We start from the raw sequence: 21,639 nt of genomic DNA, 5'->3' as shown, positions 1-21,639 counted from the left end.
ATGTAGTCTAATGCTATCACCATGAGCTGTATGTGGCTAGTTAAGATGAGATTGGTTAAAATTCAATAAAATTTAAAATTCAGTTCCTCAGTTGCACTAGCCACACTTCAAGGCCTCCCTAGCCACATGTGGTTCATGGCTACTGTGTTGAAACGAAAGACACAGACTATGTCCATCATCACAAAATGTTCTATTAGACAGCACTGCAAAGCTTTAAAAAAATCCTGCCGCAACCCCAACGGCAGAGGCAAGAGGGCTTCTGAGCTCCACTGTGACCCTTCCCCCGGAGAAAGGCGGAGTCCACGCAGGCTCCAGCTAGAGAGATGGACCAAGCCCTGAGATCCAGAAGGACTGCTTTCCAGGTGTTAAGTTCAGCCAGTTCCCTTCTTACCCCCCTCTCTTCTGATGACAGTTCCTCAGAGACACCTCCTCCCTTCATCTGTAACCCCGAAGATGAGGCACTCACTTCAGAGTGGGCCCCGTAGGCCTGTGCCTCCCTCCGAAGTCTCCAATGCCATCCCCTCTTGTCTGGAAGATGAACCTCAGCTCTAGATCAGACTCTGGGCCCAGAACTCCCATATCTGAAGCTCAGTTGCTCCTCCATTAAACCTCCACCTTCCCCAGAGGTAGAGCATTTGGCCCAGCGTGTGGAAGTCCCAGGTTCGATTCCCGGCCAGGGCACACAGGAGAAGCACCCATCTGCTTCTCCATCCCTCCCCCTCTCCTTTTTTTCTATCTCTCTCTTCCCCTCCCGCAGCCAAGGCTCTACTGGAGTAAAGTTGGCCCAGGCACTGAGGATAGGTCTGTGGCCTCCACCTCAGGTGCTAGAATGGCTCCAGTAGCAAAGGAGCAATGCCCCAGACGGACCAAGCATCACCCCCTGGTGGGCATGCCAGGTGGATCCCGGTCAGGCACAGGCAGGAGTCTGTCTCTCTACCTCCCTGCTTCTCACCTCAGAAAAATAAAAAATTTAAAAAAACAACAAAAAAACCTCCATCTTCCCTAAAATTTGTGTCAGTGGGACACTAAGAGCCTACCCACAGAGCTACGCAGTTCCTCCCTCAGGATGGGGCTGTGTCCCCTTCCACATCCAGAGGCCTTTGCAGACAGGACAGTCTCCTACTCACCCTCAGTACTGACCTCAGCCCTTTCCGGGCATCCCTCCACCTTAGAACCCCACCTGGAGGCCTGTTGTTGTTGTTTTTTAATGTTTACTATATTTATTTTAGAGGGAGAGAGAAGGAAAAGAGGGAGAGAGAGACAGAAACATAAATCTGCTTCTGCATGTGCCCTGACCAGGGATCAAACCAGCAACCTTTGCGCTTTGGGACAACGTTCTAACCCAACTGAGCTATGCAGCCTGGGCTGGAGGCCTCACTTTGCCCCTAGAATTCACTTGTGGGGAGTGGGGTGGGAGAGGGTCTTCCTGTGGCTCTGAGCTGTGTCTCCCCGACCTTGACCTTTGCTTTCCATAGAAAAGGGACCCAGATGTCAGAGATCCCTGAGGCAAGGAAATCTTTGTCTGGCTCCTACACCTTAGAATCCACCTAGAAACTCATCTTCTCCACACCCAAGCTCTGCCCCGGGTCTGTGTCCTCAGGCCCCAATCTCAGCCCTGAGCCCCAGGGCAGTGGGAGAAGGCAAGACCTCAAGGACTCACCCTGCTCCCACTGCAGCTGTGCTGGGGCCGCAGCTAGGACGGCTGGAAACAACACTGGGGCTCAGGGGCCAGCCAAGCGCCCGGCTCCAAAATAGCAGTTGTGTTCACATAAAAGCCTCTAATGAGAGAAAGATGCCGTTCTTGGCCCCTCGCGCACTCTCTGCAGACACTGTCTGGCAGGCTGAGTGGGCCTCTACCGTTTGGCAGAGGGAGGGGAGGAAAGGGAGGTGTGAGTCAGACCTTGGCCCCCAGCCCCTCTGCATGAACCGCCCTGCTAATTGCATTAACAAATGCCTAGATGCTGGGCCAGTTGGAGGCCAGGGCCAAGGAGCAGCCCCAATTCCCACGGGTTGTAGCAGGCATGAGGAGGGGGGACCATGGGCGGGGATGTGGCCCAGGGCTGAAGCATTCATTGGTTCTTCTCCAGCTCCTGCTCCAAAGCAGAAGAGTCACAATCCACCCTGCCACAGCCCCAAGGGCCTCGTCTAGAAGGAGGCAGGGTTTAGAGGCCTTAGAACCAGATGGGATCCCTGGAGATGAGAGAAGGATGGGACGGGGTCCTGGGACAGCCCCCATCAGGGACAAGTCCGGGGACCAGTCTCTTTTAGGGGAGCAGCTCCAGGGCATGGCAGAGAGTTGTGTGGCTGACAGAGCCAGCCAAGCCCCCTAGAGCAGCACCAGCTCCGTGCCCAGGACCCAGGAAGGTTGGGAGGGCAGGGCACCATTCCCACCTACAACTCAGCCCCGGCCAGGGCAGAAGGGTGCAGGAGAGAATGGCCCTGCTGTCAAAGAGACCTGCATCTGAATTCCAACCACATGACCTCGGGCAAGTTTCTTCACTTCTGTCCTGGCCAGGTAGCTCAGTTGGTTAGAGCATTGTCATGATATGCTAAGGTTTCAGGTTCAGTCCCCCATTAAGGGACATACAAGAAGCAACCAATGAATGCATAAATGAGTGGAACAACAAATTGATGTTCCTTTCTCTCTCAAAAAAATCTAAATAAATAAATAAAAATTTAAAAAACATTTCTTCACTTCTGCAAGCCTCAGCATCTTCATCTAAAAAATTGTTGTGCAGCCCTGGCCAGTTGGCTCAGTGGTAGAACATAGGGCCTGGCATGTAGAAGTCCCAGGTTCCATTCCTGGCTACAGCACACAGGAGCAGCACCCATCTTTCCTCTCTCCTTTCTCTATCTCTTCCCCTCCCACAACCAAGGCTCCATGGGAGCAAAGTTGGCCGGAGTGCTGAGGATGCTCCATGGCCTCCGCCTCAGGCTCCAGAATGGCTCCAGTTGCAGCAGAGCAACGCCCTAGATGGGCCTAGCATCGCCCCCTGGTGGGGATGCCGGGTGGATCCTGGTTGGGCGCATGCGGGAGTCTATCTGTCCGCTGCGCCCGACCCCTCCAGCTTCTCACTTCGGAAAAATACAGAAAAAGCCCTGGCCGGTTGGCTCAGCGGTAGAGCGTCGGCCTGGCGTGCGGAGAACCCGGGTTCGATCTCCGGCCAGGGCACACAGGAGAAGCGCCCATTTGCTTCTCCACCCCTCTGCCGCACTTTCCTCTCTGTCTCTCTCTTCCCCTCCCGCAGCCAAGGCTCCATTGGAGCAAAGATGGCCCGGGCGCTGGGGATGGCTCTGTGGCCTCTGCCTCAGGCGCTAGAGTGGCTCTGGTCGAAACATGGCGACGCCCCGGAGGGGCAGAGCATCGCCCCCTGGTGGGCGTGCCGGGTGGATCCCGGTCGGGCGCATGTGGGAGTCTGTCTGACTGTCCCTCCCTGTTTCCAGCTTCAGAAAAATGAAAAAAAAAAAAAAAAAGAAAAAGAAAAATACAAAAAATAATAATAATTTGATGTGTATCCGATATTTACTATTTACCCAAGATGGTGATCAGGACAGACACTGTCCTCTTCTCTATGTACCTTTCAACTTAGAGAGACTGTCACAAAACAAGTGAGCAAGTAAGCAGAAGCACAGAAATCGGGATATGAGTTACAGCGGAAATAGTGGGGGCGGGGGGAGGTCCAGAATAGTGAGGTTGGTGGGGGGCAGCTGTAGGCTGAGTGGTTCGGGGAGCTCCTCTGAGGAGGGGAGCTTGAACCGGAGACTGGAAGGATGACGAGGAGCCAGCCTCGTAAAGAGAGAACAAAAAGCAAAGCAGCAGAGCGGCACGTGCCACAGCCCGGAGGGAGCACGTTCCAGGAGCCCAGGCTGGATTCCGTGGGCGAGGGGGTGAGCGCCGAGAGACAGGCAGGAAGGTCTGGGCAAGGATGTGCTATGATCTAATTTATGAAGAGAGAGGCGGAGGGTAAGGAGTGCAGGGGGTGAGCAGTCAGCCAGGGGCTGCTGTCACCCAGGAGAGGGTGCTGGAGCCCTAGACTAGAGAGGCAGTAGGAGAAGCAGGCAGCTTCCCCAGAGACTTAGGGAGTAAAACAAACAGGGCTCCTGACGGATTGGATATAAAGCCTGAAGGGGAAGAAGGTGTCTCACGGCCCCCAGGTGTCTGGCTTAAGCATTCAGGTAGATGGGGATGCCTTTTAACAGGGTGGATAAGACCTGCCAGGGGAGTTGACTCAGAGGGAGGGAAACCACGAGTTCATTTTGGACAAGTTGGGGTGGTGATGTCTGGGAGGCATCAAGAGCAGATGTCGAGTAGGCAGCGGGACGGAGTAGTCTGGAGGTCGGGGGAGAGGTCTGGCTGAAGATATATATAAATCTGGGCGCCGTCAGCTCAGAGACGATGTTTACATCCATGGGAATGCATTAGATCATCCCAGGAGCGGTGCAGCAAGCAAGCAAAGAAGACCCAGGACTTGGTTCTGGGAAGCCACGTTTAGTTGTTAGGTAGAGGAGAAGCAGCAGCATGGATACAGAAGGGGCCAGGACAGAGCGTGACATGATGGCCACTCACAGGGCAAAAGGGGGTGAATTGTTAGCCAGGACAGAGCATGACATGATGGCCACTCACAGGGCAAAGGGAGTTGAATTGTTAGCCAGGGCAGAGTGTGACATGATGGCCACTCACAGGGCAAAGGGGGGTGAATTGTTAGCCAGGACAGAGCATGACATGATGGCCACTCACAGGGCAAAGGGGGGTGAATTGTTAGCCAGGACAGAGCATGACATGATGGCCACTCACAGGGCAAAAGGGGGGTGAATTGTTAGCCAGGACAGAGCATGACATGATGGCCACTCACAGGGCAAAAGGGGGTGAATTGTTAGCCAGGACAGAGCATGACATGATGGCCACTCACAGGGCAAAGGGAGTTGAATTGTTAGCCAGGATAGAGCGTGACATGATGGCCACTCACAGGGCAAAGGGGGGTGAATTGTTAGCCAGGATAGAGCGTGACATGATGGCCACTCACAGGGCAAAGGGGGGTGAATTGTTAGCCAGGATAGAGCATGACATGATGGCCACTCACAGGGCAAAGCGGGGTGAATTGTTTAGCCTGGTCCCTAGCACAGAGCATGGCACTATCATTGTTGCATATTAATTATTTGGCATGGTGCCTACTAATGCTCAGTAATGGGGAAGAAATAATGTTTGGCTTTGTTCCCATGGCCTGCTTTTGGTGTGGGGGATTTGGGAGATCTGGGGAAAGTCCTGAGGCAGCTCCATAAGATGCTGGGTAGAAAAGGAGAAGCCAACTCAGGAGGCGAGAAGAGGCAGCTGGGGATGGCAGAAGGAAACTCCTCACCCATGTGATCATTCACCCACTCGCTACCTTAACAAACGTGCTCTGAGTAGGTAGAGAGGGGCGGCACTGCCGTGCTATCAACAGGACACAGCACCGGCTTCAGGAGGCTCCGGGTGAGAACATCTCCTAAAATTGATCTTCAGGAGACACACCCGCTCACCAGGAAGACCTAAGGTGCCCGCAGGTGGTGGGGAGGGAGATGGATGGTCTCTTGCCAGGACTGACCCCTGCATGTCAGCTGGGTCTCTCTGAGGTCATGTGGTTCTTCCTTGTAGCCCCTTCCCACTTTCCTCTCCACCACTCTGGCTGCCGGTGGTCCGTGACCAATCAGTAAAGAATCAGCAAATTGCACCCTGCCCTGACCCTTTTCCTGAATATTTTGTTCAGTACTTACCATTACGAGGCTCTGGACTAATTTCTATACATGTATCTCTTTACTTCCTTCTTATAACCACTATAAGTACTATTCACATCCTCACTTGACATGTGGGGAAACTGAACCTGGCATTAGCCAAGTAGTTGCCTGAGATCACCATGCTAGTAAGTGATGGAGCAGGATTTGAACCCAGGGAGTCTGGCTCCAAAGTTAGGGCTCTTACTCTTTGGGACGAGGTCATTAGAAGGCTGGGATAAATGGGCTCGGGAAGCCCCCTCAGGAAAGCCAAGGCGAAGCCCAGATCGGGAGGGTTGGAGTCCTTGCGGCACTGAGATAGGACCAGAATGAAAGCCACGCAGAGGCTCAGGACTGAGAAGGCAGTAGCAAAGGCCCAGGCCACTCCAGATCTCCTGTGGGTCCCCTGAGTACTGTGGGGAGTTCTTAGGAAGGGCTGATAGAGCTGGGGCTGCAGAAGGGCTCGTCTCAGCACAGACCTGGGCTAGGCCCTGTGTTATTCAGTACACACTTACTGAGCCTTTACTTTGTGTCCAGTGAACACTTGCTCCTGAGCAGCATGCTGGGGGCCAGGAGACACTGCCCCTGTTCTCAACATCAAGGCCAAACGCGGATAGAGCACCTGGAACGTGCCAGGCCTTGAACTGAACATTTAACGCGAGTTATCTCATTCATTCCTTAAAACTAACTATGTGAGACAGAGACGAATACGAGTCTCATTTCACAGGAGAGGAAACTGAGGCACAGGGAGCTAAGCATCTGGGCCAGTCATGTAGCTAAGTGGTGGAGCTGTTATTTAAACCCAGGCAGCAGTACAGTCCCCTGGATCTAAATAAACTAAGACAACAGCTCACCTTCCAGGCTCTGCTGGTTCCCAGCTACAAGACTGAGACAAATAGTTAACCTTGTTTGTAAATGGGAATAAAAATCAAGTCTAGTTCACAGGGTTAAAAATTAATAATATAAAATCCTGACCCACAGGAAGAGCTACAGAGTGTTATTATTATTAATCTCCCCAAAACAATTCTTACCAGTTTTTATACCCACTATATGGATGAGGCTCTTTGGCAAAAGAGGGCCAGTCACTTGCCTGAGGACCCAGTACTGGAACTCACACTCATCATTCCTTGGATCTGGCACCAGAATTCAACGCACATGCTCTTAACCTGAAGCCTTATGTATGACCGGGGGTGTAGGGGTGAGTAATCCACCTAGCCCCCTCCTCAACCGCAAGGACTCCTTCTCCCCTCCACAGGACAACCCCAACCCCTGTGCAGCTAGGCTGGGATAAAATGAGAATTTAAAGAATTCTTCATTGCCCCGGCTGGGTAGCTTTGTTTAGAGTGACATCACGATACTTCAAGGTTGCAGGTTTGATTCCTGGTCAGGGCACATACAAGAATCAACTAATGAATGCATAAATAAGTGAAACAACAAATCGACGTTTCTCTCTCTCTCTCTCTCTCTCTCTCTCTCTCAAATCAATAAGTAAAAAATTTAAAAGAATTCTTCAAATCCTCTTCCCATTGTGTGTGCATGCATGTGTGTGCGTGTGCGTGTTGATGTGGTGATGAGGACGAGCCAGTCTGGAAGACTGGACAGTCTTCCAAAAGCCCTAACTATAAACAGGACTCACTCACCCACACTTCCCAGCCCTACCCTCAGCCGAGCGGGCCGGGCAGGCCCCAGCCCACAGCCTCCACAAATGCCTAGACACGTAAACCACATGGCAGATCTGGCCATGAAGAACAGAAGCCACCGAAGAACAGGCAGATACCAAGATGAGAGGAGAGAGGGCCCAACTTGAGATCCCATCAAGGGGGAAGGAGGAGCTGTAGCTCCGGCAATGGCCACCTGCAGACATAGTGGCTCCCCAAGGGCCAGTGACTGGGCAGGGTGAAGGACAGGGCCTGCCGGGGGACGGACTGGTATGTTACAGCAACCTAAGGTTCTGTGAGAGTAGGCACGAGGGGTCCCCAGTGGGATTGGGCCATCACTCCCTGCTCATAGGCTGTGGCTGAGCCCACAGATATCTGGGAGACACCAGGGCACAGACTGAGTCTTCACATGCTTCTGGGACTAGACTTCATTCTTGGCAGCGGGAGGATGTCACACACATTTTTGTCTGCCCTCCTCTGCTGCTGGCTGGGGAGTCACCCCATATGTGTGAAACTGCTAGGACAGTCCTGAGCATTCCCGGGCACTGGGGGTCTCAGCTCCAGGCGGAGGGGCAGCTGTGGGGAGGGGAGAGGGAGCGGGAAAACTATTGGGGTGGCAGGAGCGCCAGTTGACAGGACATGGAGCCAAGCGCCCCACATTCTACGGAGCTCAGGACCCAGCCATCCAGGGCCAACGCCCCACTGCCCAAGTGGTTCTTGTTAGGCTCATTAGCAGAGAAACAGCAACACGCAAGCAGCATAGGGCCCAGCTAATTAGCACAAAGACCTTCCGTGGGCAAGCCGACTTCAAGCGGGAAAGGCTGATGCCCACTGGCACTTCCTCCAGGAGAAGTGCCAGCCTGCATGCATGGGTCGGGGGACGACCAGGGGAGCAGCAGCGGAGAGGGCCCGGGAGGGAAACCACAGGGCCTGCGGACCCCCGGGGTGGAGTGGGTACTGGCAGCATGCTGGAGCAACCGCCTGCTGGGTCGTGGGGGTGTACACACACATTGGTTCTGACAATCTGCAGACTCACCCAATTTCAAGTTTCCAGTGTCGAAACTCCAGTTTGGCATAGACTAGTGCTGGAAAATCACGTGCGAGTTAGGAAGCAGAGAAGCTTCAGGGCTGGAGGGCCAGAGCGAGGCCCATGCCCAGACCTCTGGGGCAGCTGGTGAGAGAGCCACCCCCTCTGAAGGCGCCCTGCTCCAGCTTCAACTCAAACCTCAGCAACACTCCCTGCTAAGCTGGCTGGAACTTTCTAACCCTCCTCCCCACCTCTAACCCCAAAGCCCTGCCAAGGCCTCCAGTCGCCCATGGCCCTGCAACTCCGAGTGTGGTCCCTGGACCAGCAGCAGCATCCCCTGGGAACTAGTGAGAAGCAGACTCTCCAGCCCTGCCCCAGTCATGCGGAATCAGAACCTGCGCTTAAATAAGATCCCAGAAGATTCAGGGGAACTTCAAAACTGAGTAGGACAGCCCCCAAGGTAGGTCCTCTGACTGACCCCAAACTCCACTCAGTGTCTTCAGCTCTGGCCAGAATCACCTAGAATGCTTTTTTTTTTTTTTTTCTTTTACAGGAGAGAGAGAGAGAGAGAGAGAGAGAGAGAGAGAAAGAGAGAGAAACATTGATCTGTTCCTGTATGTGCCCTGACTGGGGATTGAACCGGCAACCTCTGGCTTCGGGACAAAGCTCTAACCAACCAAGCTATCCAGTCAGGGCTAGGGTGCTTTTTAAAAAATGCCAGAGCTTCTGCTGAGCATAAAACGAGCTGACTACCCACATCCCTGGCTTCTCTGCCCAGGGTAGCTGCTGATTTTGAGTCCCAGATCCTCCTCTCATGAGGTGTGTGACTTGGAGCTAGTCTCCACTTCTCTGAGGCTCACTGTCTTCATCTTTAAAATTATGAGGTGTCCCCCTCCACTCCTCCCCCAGCCACAGAGGGCCTGTCTTCTGAGAGTCTACTCTAGTCCGGGGTCCCTGAAAAAGAATGAGTTTCCAGGCAGACAATCTGCTTTGCTGTCTGTTTTTGAATTTGGGGTTTTTGTTTCTTTATCTGGAGACCCTCAGAGAGGCCCAGGATTCTGCCTGTGCAGCATTGGCTGACTGGGAAAGGTCCAGGCCGAGACAGAACCAAGGGCTTGGCGAGCCAGCATCCCTACCCCACGGGATTGGATGCAGCCCCATGTCTTCCCTGTCTCATCTCCACTGCTCCAGCACTTAGGGTAGAATATCCCTGGCCATGTTTCCCAACTGGCCTGAGCCTCAGTTTCCTCATCCGTAAATGGGGATGATCTATGAGTGCTTGTGCTGTAGAGTTATTGAGAGAGTTAACTAAGATAATGTATTGTATATGGAGAACTTAGCACAGTGTTGGAAATGTAGTTAAGCTCCAGGGATGAGCTAGTAGTGCAGTAGCAGCAGTAATGTGGCAGTAGTAGCAATGGTGGTAGTAATAATAGTGACAGTACCCTGGAGTCAGGTTACCTGAGTTCAAATCCTGCCATTTCAGGTCATGTGACCTTGAGCAAGTGACCTATCTGTGTCTCGGTTTTCTCATCTGTCAAATGCACAGTGATACTACCTGTCCCCCGCATGGGAATGGACGTGCACCTTGCGCCCAGTGAGTACCATGTGGGTGTTGTCCATTGTCTCTGTCACTGCCTCTGACACCATCCATGGAGGCTTGGCACGGGGCTCCAGCTCCCCCTGCCCCACTCCTTGGTTCCCATGTAACAAAGATGACTGTTCTCTTCCCTCCCCACCTGGGCCAGCCTGCCAGGCTTCAGAGCAGTCCAAGGGAAGTCTGCCCCCCCCCCCCACGGGCTGGGAGCCTCAGCTGACCAGCCTGGCCGGATGCCTGACAGAGGCCAGGACAGAGGGTGGCTTCCCATCACATGCACTATGCACGTTGCCCCGGAAGTGTCCAGTGCAGAGGCTCTGGGCCAGCCACATTCTACAGACCATGGGGGCACAGGGGCACCTAACAGACCCCTCAGACATGGCAAGTGAGGTGTCAACACAGTGGGCAGCAGGAAGGGAATGCAGGAAGCTTTAAAAACATAAGTGGGGCTTTTATCTGAGAAGCTGTTTTCAGTTGGAGGCATGTTATAATCTCCTCCTCTCCAGGGCATACTGCCTGTACTGCAGAGAGGACCTGCACCCCCAGGAGGCCAACTGGGAAGACACTTCTGATCCAGGCTCTGGCATCCCTGTGCCCTGCCCAGTCTGGAGGAGAGAGAAGGAGACCATTAGGGGCCATCCCCGTGCCCCGCCCAGTTTGGAGGAGAGAGAAGGAGACTGGTAGGGGCCATCCCCGTGCCCCACCCAGTTTGGAGGAGAGAGAAGGAGACCGGTAGGGGTGGGGCCACTCACGTTTGATACAGTGGTTGGTGCTGTTGGCTGTTGTCCATCCCGGGCAGCACTTTCCCCCGCAGACGTTCCTCCTGCACAGTCACCAAAACAAGGTCAGGTACAAAGATGCTCAGGGAAGGACTATTCACAGGGCCCCTCTGATGGTCCTGCCCCCTGCAAGAGAACGCTGTCAGGCTGGCAGACTGTCCCCTTATCTAGGGAGGCTGCACGGCCTGCGGTACGCACGCTGGGACCCTGCAGATCTGACACTGAGTCCTGACTCGGCCATTCTCTGCATGACGTCAGGAAACCTCTCTCTCCATCTGTACAATAGAGCAGTGGTCCCCAACCTTTTTTGGGCCACGGACCGGTTTAATGTCAGAAAATATTTTCACGGACCAGCCTTTAGGGTGGGACGGATAAATGTATCACGTGACCGAGACAAGCGTCAAGAGTGAGTCTTAGACGGATGTAACAGAGGGAATCTGGTCATTTTTTAAAAATAAAACATCAATCAGACTTAAATATAAATAAAACAGAAATAATGTAAATTATTTATTCTTTCTCTGCGGACAGGTACCAAATGGCCCACGGATAGGTACAGGTCCACGACCCCGGGGTTGGGGACCACTGCAATAGAGAGCCCACTGGGGCAGTAATGACAGTGATCATGAAGATGATCAAATAGCAAGCTTAGAGAGGTCCAGTCACTTGCCAAGGTTTTAAACCATGAGAGCCAGAGCCAGCTTTAAACCTGAGCTGGCCCAACTCTAAGTCACGCTCCAGTTCTGCACAGCTTCGCACCAGAAAATAAGCACCACGGTCCTTGCCCAACAAATGCTGACGATCCAAGGGGAGCTGGAAGATACACATAAAACTGTCTTAAGGACATACAAGTGCATCACCTGCCAACAATGCACAGTGGGAGGAGCTTTAGCCCTCAGCAGGCTAGTGCACAGGAAGACTGAGCACTGGGCTCTAGAATTTCTGTTTAACAGGGTGGCGAGCTGATAGGAAGGTGGGGCTGGGGACTTGGGTTGAGCTGCCTCTGCAGAAGGAGCGCTCTGTTCTAACTTGGGCAGGGTGATGGAACTTCCTTCACGGGACACAGTCCTCCTCCCAGCTACTCTTTGGTGCTGGCGCTGAGGACACCCTCAGGAAATGCTAACCTGCGCTAATGGCTGGGGCTCACCCAAACTTTGCTTTCAGGTGTCTGGTGAAGCCCCCTGAAGCACCAGCCCTGTCTCTCGATCTAAAGACCCAAATGCCCAGACCTGGGTGTTCCCTAGAAGGGAAGAAGACTTCTGGAGGCCTGGCTCCTTGGCTCAGGCGGGCCTGGGTCTGGCTTCGTGGAGCCCATCATGAGCATCAGAAGTGGACTGCTGAGCACTCAGGGACACTCAGGGTGAGTGCAGTGGCAGAGGTCACCCTAACAGTCAGGGTGAAGGGCAGGGCCAGGGCCATCTCTTGCCATCTGTGGCCAGCATGGCAAGCATCTGGTCCCGCTTAGGAATTTGTTTGACATTTGAGTGGACCCCAAAGCTCGTGTGGTTTTGGAGCCTTACAAAACATTCAAAATAAATTCCTGCAGCTTGAAAAAGATGAGGCTCATTCCTAGCCCTTTGGCCCAACCTCCCAGGGAGCTCCCAGAATGTCCCCCCAGGCAAGGGCTGTGCCATTCTGGCCACCTCGAAGCCTCTCTGGACCACTGCTTTCGGCAGCTTCCTGGCCCCATGATGGCCTCCACTCCATCAGAGCCCAAGCACCGGGCTCTGGAGAAGGGGCTGGTTCTCATACTCAGGGTATCTGAATGTGTACCCTGGTGGAAGGGGGCACTGCCTACCCATTTGTAAGTCATTACCCCTGTGATGGTGGCAAGGCTTTTTAGAGGCCTGGGAGCTCTGTGAAAGAAAACAGAACACATTCCCTGGGAGTTTTCTAAGAACTAGGGCCTGTGGAGCCCAGATAGCATGAACTGAGGGGCCTGCCTGGCTGGGTGGTTATGGCATGGAGCCCTGTCCAAGGAGGCCCCTGAGCCAGCTGTCACCTCAGATGACCTGAGGATGGCTGTGCAGCTGACTGTAGGAGGGCAGCAGCTGGACCTCCCTTGGCTGCCCATGGTGGGACCCTCAGGGCCAGCAGGGCCACAGTGAAGACTGACCAGAATCAAAGGCTGCCAGGCAGTGGGTATGGGGGAAGCACCCTGGGACGGGGACGTTACTCAAGAGGGATTCGGGTTTTCAATCAGAGGCCTTTCTAGACAGTATTAGAGTCTTGGTAGAGGCCCAGGAAGGTAGCCAGCTGGGAGATGACCATCCAGTGGGCTCTGGTTGAGAGCTGGAGAGAGCAATTAGCCTGACTAGCTGGGGTATATGACTCAGTGGTTCTGACTCCCTGGAAGGTACCACTTAGAGATCACACAAGCCCAGCTTTCCAGATGACACCACTCAGCAAACAGCCCAAGATGCAACATCATTGCCCAATACTTGGGCATACTTCTGGCTAAGAGCTTGGGACAGATGCTGTTCCACTTGGAACAAATCTCATCATACAAATCCTTTTAAAACCTTCCCTCTCCACTGGCCTCTACAAAGCTAACCAGGGCCCCACCTGACTCTGTAGTCTAATTCTCTCCATCACTCCTCCCTCATCGCCATGACCATCCGCAACCAGGGCTGTGGTTCTCCAAACATACAAAGTTTGTCATCCTTCAATTGCATTTTCTATGATCACTTTAAAAAAAAATTTTTTTTTAAGTGAGAGGAGGGCATATAGAGAGACAGACTCCCGCATGCACCCTGACTGGGCTGCACCTGGCAACCCTCATCTGGCGTCGATGCTCAAATCGGCCAAGCTATCCTCAGTCCTTGAGGCCAACGCTTGGACCAACCAAGCTATCCTCAGTGACCATGGCTGAGGCATGAACCAATTGAGCCACTCACTGGCTGTGAGAGGGGAAGAGAGGAAGAAGGGGTAGAGGGTGGAGAAGAGAAGCAGATGGTTGCTTCTCATGTGTGCTCCGACTGGGGATCAAACCCGGGATGTCCACATACTGTATGATCACATTTTGATGCTTTTTCTTAAGCTACTCCCTGTCTAGACTGCCTTCCCTCTCTTCTTTGGCAATTAAAATCCTTCCATGCCAAGACTTGCAAATCAAATCTTACCTCCTTTGTGTAAAACCTCCCCTGACATCTACCCAGCCTTCCCCATTCTCCATTTCCTGTCATCTTTTAGTACTGATTGTCTCAGGATGTTGGTTGCATGGGTCTCTGTTTGACTACCTTGAGGGTTCTTTCTTATTCCTCTTTGTGCCTCTAGAGTCTAACACAGTGCCTGACACATGTAATAAATTTAATACTTCCTTGTTTCACTTAATCTAGTGTTTCCCAAAAAGCAGATGAGCCGTACTGAGAGCAGGAAAGTGGGTTTTAAGTTTCCACGATCACAGCATTCAACAACTCTGAGTCACATGGTGAGAAAGTGATTCCCATTCCAGTCATCTTTCCAGTCTGATTAGATCAATGAAAAAAAAATCTGCCTGAGGTTGAAGCTGCAAGCCTGGTCCTTCTCCTAATACTTTCCCATCCTCCTTTCCAATAGGGAGAACACACCATGGGATTGAGCTTCTTAAGATAATGGTGTCTGAATAGAATTTGAGAATATTTTTTTTATTTCAATTTTCCTACTGTCATCTTCTCTTCGTGACAGGTGGTACTATTTTCAACTTATGATAGTAATACAAGATTTCTTTGAAAATAAATTTATGTAGAAAAAAATAAGTCAAAGACTATTTATAATAGCAAAGAAGCTGTAGCACATTTCAGTGTCTAAAAACAGGAGGATAGATAAATAAACTGTGGAATATTCAGACAGTAAAATAATATACAATAGTTCAAATGAGTAAACTTGGGCTATTTATATTAACATAGTTAAATCTCAAAAATCTAACAGAGGGGAACAACTGGTAGAAAGATAACACAGTATGACATCACTCATCTATGTTTAAAATATGCAAAACAAATTGTTATTTTATGAATGCATGTATCTGTAGTGGTACTATAAAAACATATGTTGGAATCATAAGTAATTTAGGGTAGGGATGGAGGCAAATTTACAAAGAAAATTTCAATTTAAAAAAATCAGAAGCAAATGTGCCAAAATATTAAGATTTGATAAAACTGGATTATGAGTTATATTATATCTAATACCTTTTTGTGTATTTGTACAAAACTTCATAATATAAAATACTTTAAAATAAATAAAACACAAAATTGTGTTATTTTAACAATATATAAATTTAAAGAAAACAATACAGCAAGAGATAAAAGAAAAAATATTATGAAAGAGGTATACCTTGAGGCTAGTTCAAGAAACCCTGAATTTTGGGAAACAATGGCTTAAAAAGTCTCCTACTGACTGTAAATGTCATTAGTGCAGGAACTGTGTCTACTCTGGTTTGTTGTGTGCAATAAATCTCCACTACATTTCAAGTTCCATGAGGACAAAAACAGTGTTGGCCATTGCCTATCCCCACCATTCAGCACAGTGCCTGGCCTGTTGGCAGCCTTCCAAATACTTGTTGAGTGAATGAAGAATGAATGAATGAATGAATGAATGATCCCCAGTAGTACTAATGTAATGCCAAGCTTCACCAGCAGGTGGCACTTGGTCCTTGGCCCTAAGAAACAGGCAAGGCAATTGCAAGAGAGATGGACTTGGCCAGGAGCTGTTAGCAAGAATGGACCTGGGTAGAGAAAGCCCATTAACAAGATTGTCACTCAACTCCTACCCAGCTGATTAGAGTGGCTGGCTGGAGTGCCAGACGAACTTACCCTTATTAAAGCTGCAGAAAAAAATCTGGGGAAGAAGCCAAACCCAGCATGTGATATGATGTATACACCTGCATATAGCAGGTGCCCGTGAGTGGCACCCAGCCCATGTACTTACACACCTGTGCATGTCTGACAGCCTTATTGTGGTGACAATCTGCTTTGCTCATCACTACCTAATTTCATGACTTCTAATAGTGCACCCTCCCAAGCCTGCCCTCTGTTACCCCACTCCCTTACCCCCGCTTAAACGCCTACACTGTAAGCTCCTCCACGATCTCGCCTAACCTACGCTTCCAGCCTCGCCCCCACGGCTCCACTGCACACAGGTGCAGTCCTGCCCCTAAGCCAATGCCAACAGTGAGAAGTCTTTGTCCTTGGGCAGTGCTATACCTCTAGGCCCCCCTCCTGCCACCTCTGCTTCTCCATATGCTGCCCATTGAGTGCCAGGGGTTCCAGCTCACAGGGCCCCCTTGTCTTCAGAGCTCCTCAGCACAACTCTTCCATTTCTTCATACTTAACAATAAGCACATTCACTGGTACGTATCTGGTCATTTCTCCAACTTGATTATGAGTAATTGAGTTGCTCTCCCGGCAGGAACAGTGCCTTCATCTCTGGGACCCGTCCCCTATCCCATGCTCCCCACACTTTGCTCTTAACAAACATGCATTCACTTGCACAGGTTAGGAAAGAGGGAGAAAAAAAAAAACACTTAAAACATGGCAGATGCCCCATTAACAATTGTTGACTGATTTTGTGTGTAAGCCACTTGGCCGAGTGCATGGGTCTACTCTCCGCCTGCTTTAAGCTGGGCCTTCCTGGGCAGCAGGGAGCTCATTCACTCATTTAACGGGCACTTGATGAGCGCCACACACATGCAGCACTCTTCCGGGCACTGGTAACAGAACAGTGAACATAACAAGGCATCTGTTTTCATAGAACTTACATTAGCATGGGCTGGGAGACCAGACCATAACACAGAAACAGAAACAAATATTATATGTCACATGGGGAATAAGTGCTATGAAGAGACTAAAGCAGGCTGAAGGGAGAGGGAGGGTGGGGCAGGAGCAGTCAGAGAAGGCCTCTCTGAGCAGAGGTCTGAAGGAAGCAAGGGAGTCCTGCTGAAGTGTGGGAGGTGTGCTGCCGCCGCGGAGGCCGTAAGAACATCCCTGGGCATAGAACCTGGCGTACAAGTGCCCTGCCCGCTGTGCACGAGGACTAAACCCAACTGGTAAATTGGACCCAGGCCAAGAGGGCAGCCAGGTTTCTTCCCGACCTCTCGGTGGTGCCTCCACCCAGCCCTGCACCGCCCAGGGCTCCCGGGGCCCTCATTCTAGAGACACCTGATACACGCAGGCAAGGCCCAGCGCCTGGCAGCCAGGACGCTCCCCGACTGAGGAGCCGCCCCACGCCCCCGGCAGGCAGTGGCGGTGGCGGGGAGAGGGTGGAAAGTAAATCGCAGGGCTGGGAAGAGCCTTAGCCCCGCAAAGTGGTTGAACCGCGCGCTGACACTTAGCTGCGCAGGCGGACACACAGACCCTCTTCCTCACCTCACCACTGACCGCAGCCACACCGGGGCAGGCTTCCTGTCCAAAGTGCCCCCGAGCCAACGCCCACTCCCACATCCAACCATCACTGTATCCTGGCCAGTCTGCGCCCAACCAAACATTTGTCCCCGTGTGTAGGTTTCGCTGCCAAGCCTCCTTCCCAGATATGCATCCGCCTTCGCACTCTGGAGTCCCGGACATCCTCCACCTATCCGTGCTTCGCGCTGGCGCCACCTCCCCTGGGTCTGAAGTGCCTAGAACGCCCGCCCCGCCGCCGCTCTCGGCTCCCTCTCCGACCCTGGCTGCACAGGTTAGCTGAGGGCCGGCAAATGCAAATACGCATTAGGTAAGGATTTAACATTGGGTCTCAGCGAGCTGGTACGAAAGAGTGAGGATTGTGTTTCTCTTTCCCCTCAACTTTTCTGAAAGTGGGTCAGATCTCCAAGCCTGGCTCCGAACTCTTTCACCGCAGCCAGAGGGACAAAGGGCAGAGCCTGGCACCCTCTCTTTTCGCCTGCACATCCCTCCAGGAATGAGCGCACAGCTCCAGCCCTCTTTCCCCACAACCCCCACGCTTCCCTCTCCAGCGCTCACCCGGTGAGCCGTCCTCGCGGCGGGGTTGGGGGCGCAGTCCGGGGCCGCTGCAGGGTTCCGAAACGCGGGAGAGCCGGGGCGGCCAGTGCCCGATGTGCGGGCTGCTGCTGGCCCAAGCGATTGCTTCTCCAAGTCTGCGCAGGTGGCCGGAGTCGCCGTGGCTGCTGCGCGCGGGGCGGCCTCCTGGCCTCCGTTTCGGCGGGCCTCCTGGGGCTCCCCCAGCCGGGTTGGGTCCGCTCCACGGGCGGCGAGCCCGGGACGGGCGCGTCCTGCCCCCGGAACAGACTGTATACCTCGGCTGCAGCCGCTGCGGGGTGGCTGCCCCCGGGGCGCCACAGCCGACTCGCGTCCCTGCCAGCCGGCTCGTATCTTCCCACCGGGTCCCTCTGAGCATGACCCATGCCCAGGAAAAAAGCCAGTGTGAGCGGCAGAAAGCTTCTCCAGGGGGTCCACAGGGCGCGCCCCGGGCAAGGGTTGGTGGTCGGCGGCCTCATAGTGCCGGGGGCTACGGCGCGAGCGGTGCGCGCGTGGAGCAGTCCGGGGACTGGCCGTTGGTGAGCCAGGCCGCCCGCGGGCTGCGCTCGGGTCCCCTCCTGGTGGCCCGCTTCTACTCGTCTAGGGGGCCCCGGAGTCAGACTGCTGTCCGGGATCTCCCCGGGGCGAAGGCTGGGCGACGAAGTGGCCAGGGGCTGTGCGCCCTGAGCCTGGCGAAGGCGCTTGGTCTGCAGCTGGGCGCGCACCGCTGCTTTACCTTCGCGCCTTCTCCGCGTCGCTGTAGCCTTCCGAAGGGGAACTGGAGGGTTTTTATTTTTGGAAACCTCTCCCTGTTTTTTCGTCTCTTTTATCCACACCATGCCCCCTCCTCGGAGGGACAGCTCAGCCCCCTCATTACGGGAGAGGGAGAGAGGAATTCCAGCAACACCCACTTTGGCACCGGGAAGCGAACGGGCGGTGAAGGGGGTTAACCCGTGAGTAGCTGAGGATGGCGCAGGGCTGACCCGAGGGTTGGTACGAGACAGGACGCCGGCAGGAACAGCGGCACGGGAGCCACCTTCCATCCTGGGCAAGCTCGGACTGCTGATTTGTCTTGAATTTATCACCTGCCCCTGATTTCGCGGACAAACTCCGGGCTGGATGACCAAGACTACAGCCTCAAAGGTCTGAGGAAGGCCGGAGGAGGTACCAAGAACATCGTGACAGAGACAGACCCTAGGGACGGACGTCTGGTTCCTTGGCTTCTCGCCCCAGCCACTGGGGGGCGTACGCCCGGATGCAGGCTCTGGGACAGCGCGGGGAGGTCTGGAAGTTCTCGTGAAGGAAGCCCTGGAAGGTCGCCTGGGAGGGACGCGCGCCCTCTAGTGGAGTTGACTGTGTCCTTGGCCATCCTGCAGCTGTAGAGCAACCTGCTGCAGCCAGCTGCCTTTGCTCCCCTGTTCTTGTCTGCTTCCTGTTGAGTCACAGTCAAGCCTGATGACTGGATGTCCTCTTTTTTCACAGAAGGTAGACCTGGAAGGTCTAGAATAAGGTCATTCAAGGAAACAGCGTATGTCCAAGAGGGGAATGAGATCCTGGCTTCCTGCCTCGGGCTCAGAAGTCCATCACGGCTGGAGGAATTTCCCCCAAGGGAATCTAATTTGCCTCTGATGGATCCTGTGCTCACATCTTCTTGTGTTGGCAGTGAAGGAAGAGGGGTGCAAGAATGCCATTTGCCGCCCACCTGAGTACCTCCAACAATTAGCTCATCATTCACACCCATGGCCCCTTGTCCTAAGTCTAAAGGCCTGGCAACCATGGGTGCATTTCTGTAGCCTACTGTTTCCTAGAGAGACAGAGCAGTCTGGCAGGGACCAGTTGGCAACCTCCCACATTACACAAAGGACAGGCAGTTTCAACCTAATGTTGGAGCACAGCTCAACTCCTGACCTTCGCCTTTGAAGCCTTGCATGACTGGCCCCCTATCTGATCGGTCTCACCTTTTGCAGGAGCACTCACCACTGCATTGCAGCTTCATTGCCTTCCTCCCTACTCCTCGAACAAGCCAAGTTAATGCCCACTTCCTTGCCGCTGGAACTCTCATCTCCAAGATGTTTATAGGACTAGCTCCTCATCATTTCTCTTCTCAACTCAAACATCACCTCCCGGAGTGCCCATCCCTGACCTCCCCAATCTAAAGCAGCCTTCCCATTCCCAAGTCATTACTGTTTTTTCTTACTTTTTTTTTTAGATTTTATTTATTCATTTTTATTGGAGAGAGAGAGAGAAGGAGAGAGAGAGAGAAGAGGGGAGGAGCAGGAAGCATCAACTCCCATATGTGCCTTGACCAGGCAAGCCCAGGGTTTCAAACCGGCAACCTCAACATTCCAGGTTGACATTTTATCCACTGCACCACCACAGGTCAGGTTCTAACTTTTTTTTACAAAAGGTTTTATGTATTGAGTTTAGAAAGAGGAGAGAGAGAAAGGCTGTGGAGGAGCAGGAAACATCAAGTTGTAGTAGTTGCTTCTCATATGTGCCTTGACTAGGCAAGCCAGGGACTTCTAGCCAGCGACCTCAGCATTCCAGGTCCATGCTCTATCCATTGTGCTCTCGCAGGTCAGGCTCAAGTCATCACTTGTTTGTTTATTTATTTGTTTATTTATTTATTTATTTATTTCCTGAAGTGAGAAGCAAGGAGGCAGACAGACAGACTCTTGCATGCACCTGATTGGGATCCACTTGGCATACTCACCAAGGGGCGATGCTCTGCCCATCTAGGGCATTGCTCCGTTGCAACTGGAGCCATTCTAACGCCTGAGGCAGAGGCCATGGAGCCATCCTTAGTGCCCAGGCCAACTTTGCTCCCATAGAACCTTGGCTGCGGGAGGGGAAGAGAGAGATAGAGAAAAAGGAGAGGAGGAAGGGTGGAGAAGCAGATGGGCACTTCTCTTGTGTGCCCTGACCGGGAATCGAACCCAGAACTTCCACACGCTGGGCCAACTCTCTACCGCTGAACCAACCTGCCAGGGCCACATTTAAAAAAAATTTTATTGATTGATTTTAGTGAGTGAGGAAGGGGAGAGAGAGAGAGAGAGAGAAACATAGATTTGTTGTCCTACTTATTTATGCATACATTGGCTGATCTTGTATGTGCCCTAACCGGGGCTCAAACCTGCAACCTCAATGTATCAGAAGAATGTTTTATTCAACTGCACTATACCCCCAGCCAGAACCTCAACTCATCACTTTCTAAGACATCAACCTGTTTTATTTTCATGGCTCTAATGACCACTTGAAATTGTTTTGTTTATTCATTTACGTGTATAACTGGTTTATTGGATGGGCTGAACCTGAAGACGTCAGGTCTTAAAGATAACCACGCTTGACCAGGCGGTGGCGCAGTAGATAGAGCATTGGATTGGGAGGCAGAGGACGCAGGTTCAAATCCCTGAGGTCACCAGCTTGAGCATGGGCTCATCTGGTCTGAGGAAGGTTTACCAGCTTGAGCCCAAGGTCGCTGGCTCAGTCTGCTGTGGACCCCCGGTCAAGGCACATATGAGAAAGCAATCAATGAACAACTAAGGTACTGCAACAAAGAATTGATGCTTATCTCTCTCCCTTCCTGTCCCTCTCTCTCCCTCTCTCTCTGTCTCTCAGTCTCTGTCATACACAAAAAAATTCTTAAAAAAAAAAAAAGACAATCAAAAAACAGCTACATTTCCCCCTCTCGCTGCCTTCCACCATATTATGGTGAATTTTCTTTCCCCACTCTTAATCTCAAAGTCTTTGGCTTGCCCTTCCCTAGCAGTCACAAGAATAGTTTCATTTCTATAATTAAGACCAATTTTCAGGCACTAAAAAGGCTGGTCCTGTCCAAATCAAATCCTTAGCCAATTTAATCAATCGCGAATCCAAGTCAATACTC

The 21,639-nt window shown here is 52.4% G+C and overlaps 1 protein-coding gene across 1 annotated transcript in view; it reads right to left on the bottom strand.

Annotated features, from left to right (window-relative positions):
• Window positions 1-18,553, bottom strand: part of LTBP2 (latent transforming growth factor beta binding protein 2) — a 100,938-nt gene extending 82,385 nt beyond the window's left edge. The window contains exons 1-2 of the mRNA XM_066344034.1: window positions 17,739-18,553; window positions 10,783-10,853 (exon numbers count right to left, since the gene is read on the bottom strand). Coding sequence (XP_066200131.1) covers window positions 10,783-10,853; window positions 17,739-18,232 — 565 coding nt within the window. The 5' untranslated portion in view covers window positions 18,233-18,553. The remainder of the gene's footprint in view (window positions 1-10,782; window positions 10,854-17,738) is intronic.
• Between the last annotated feature and the right edge of the window lie 3,086 nt (window positions 18,554-21,639).

Source organism: Saccopteryx leptura, chromosome 6 (genome assembly GCF_036850995.1).
Source record: "Saccopteryx leptura isolate mSacLep1 chromosome 6, mSacLep1_pri_phased_curated, whole genome shotgun sequence".
NCBI lineage: Eukaryota > Metazoa > Chordata > Mammalia > Chiroptera > Emballonuridae > Saccopteryx > Saccopteryx leptura.
Note: the sequence above shows the minus strand (reverse complement) of the source record. Positions and strands in the feature narration are given on the sequence as shown.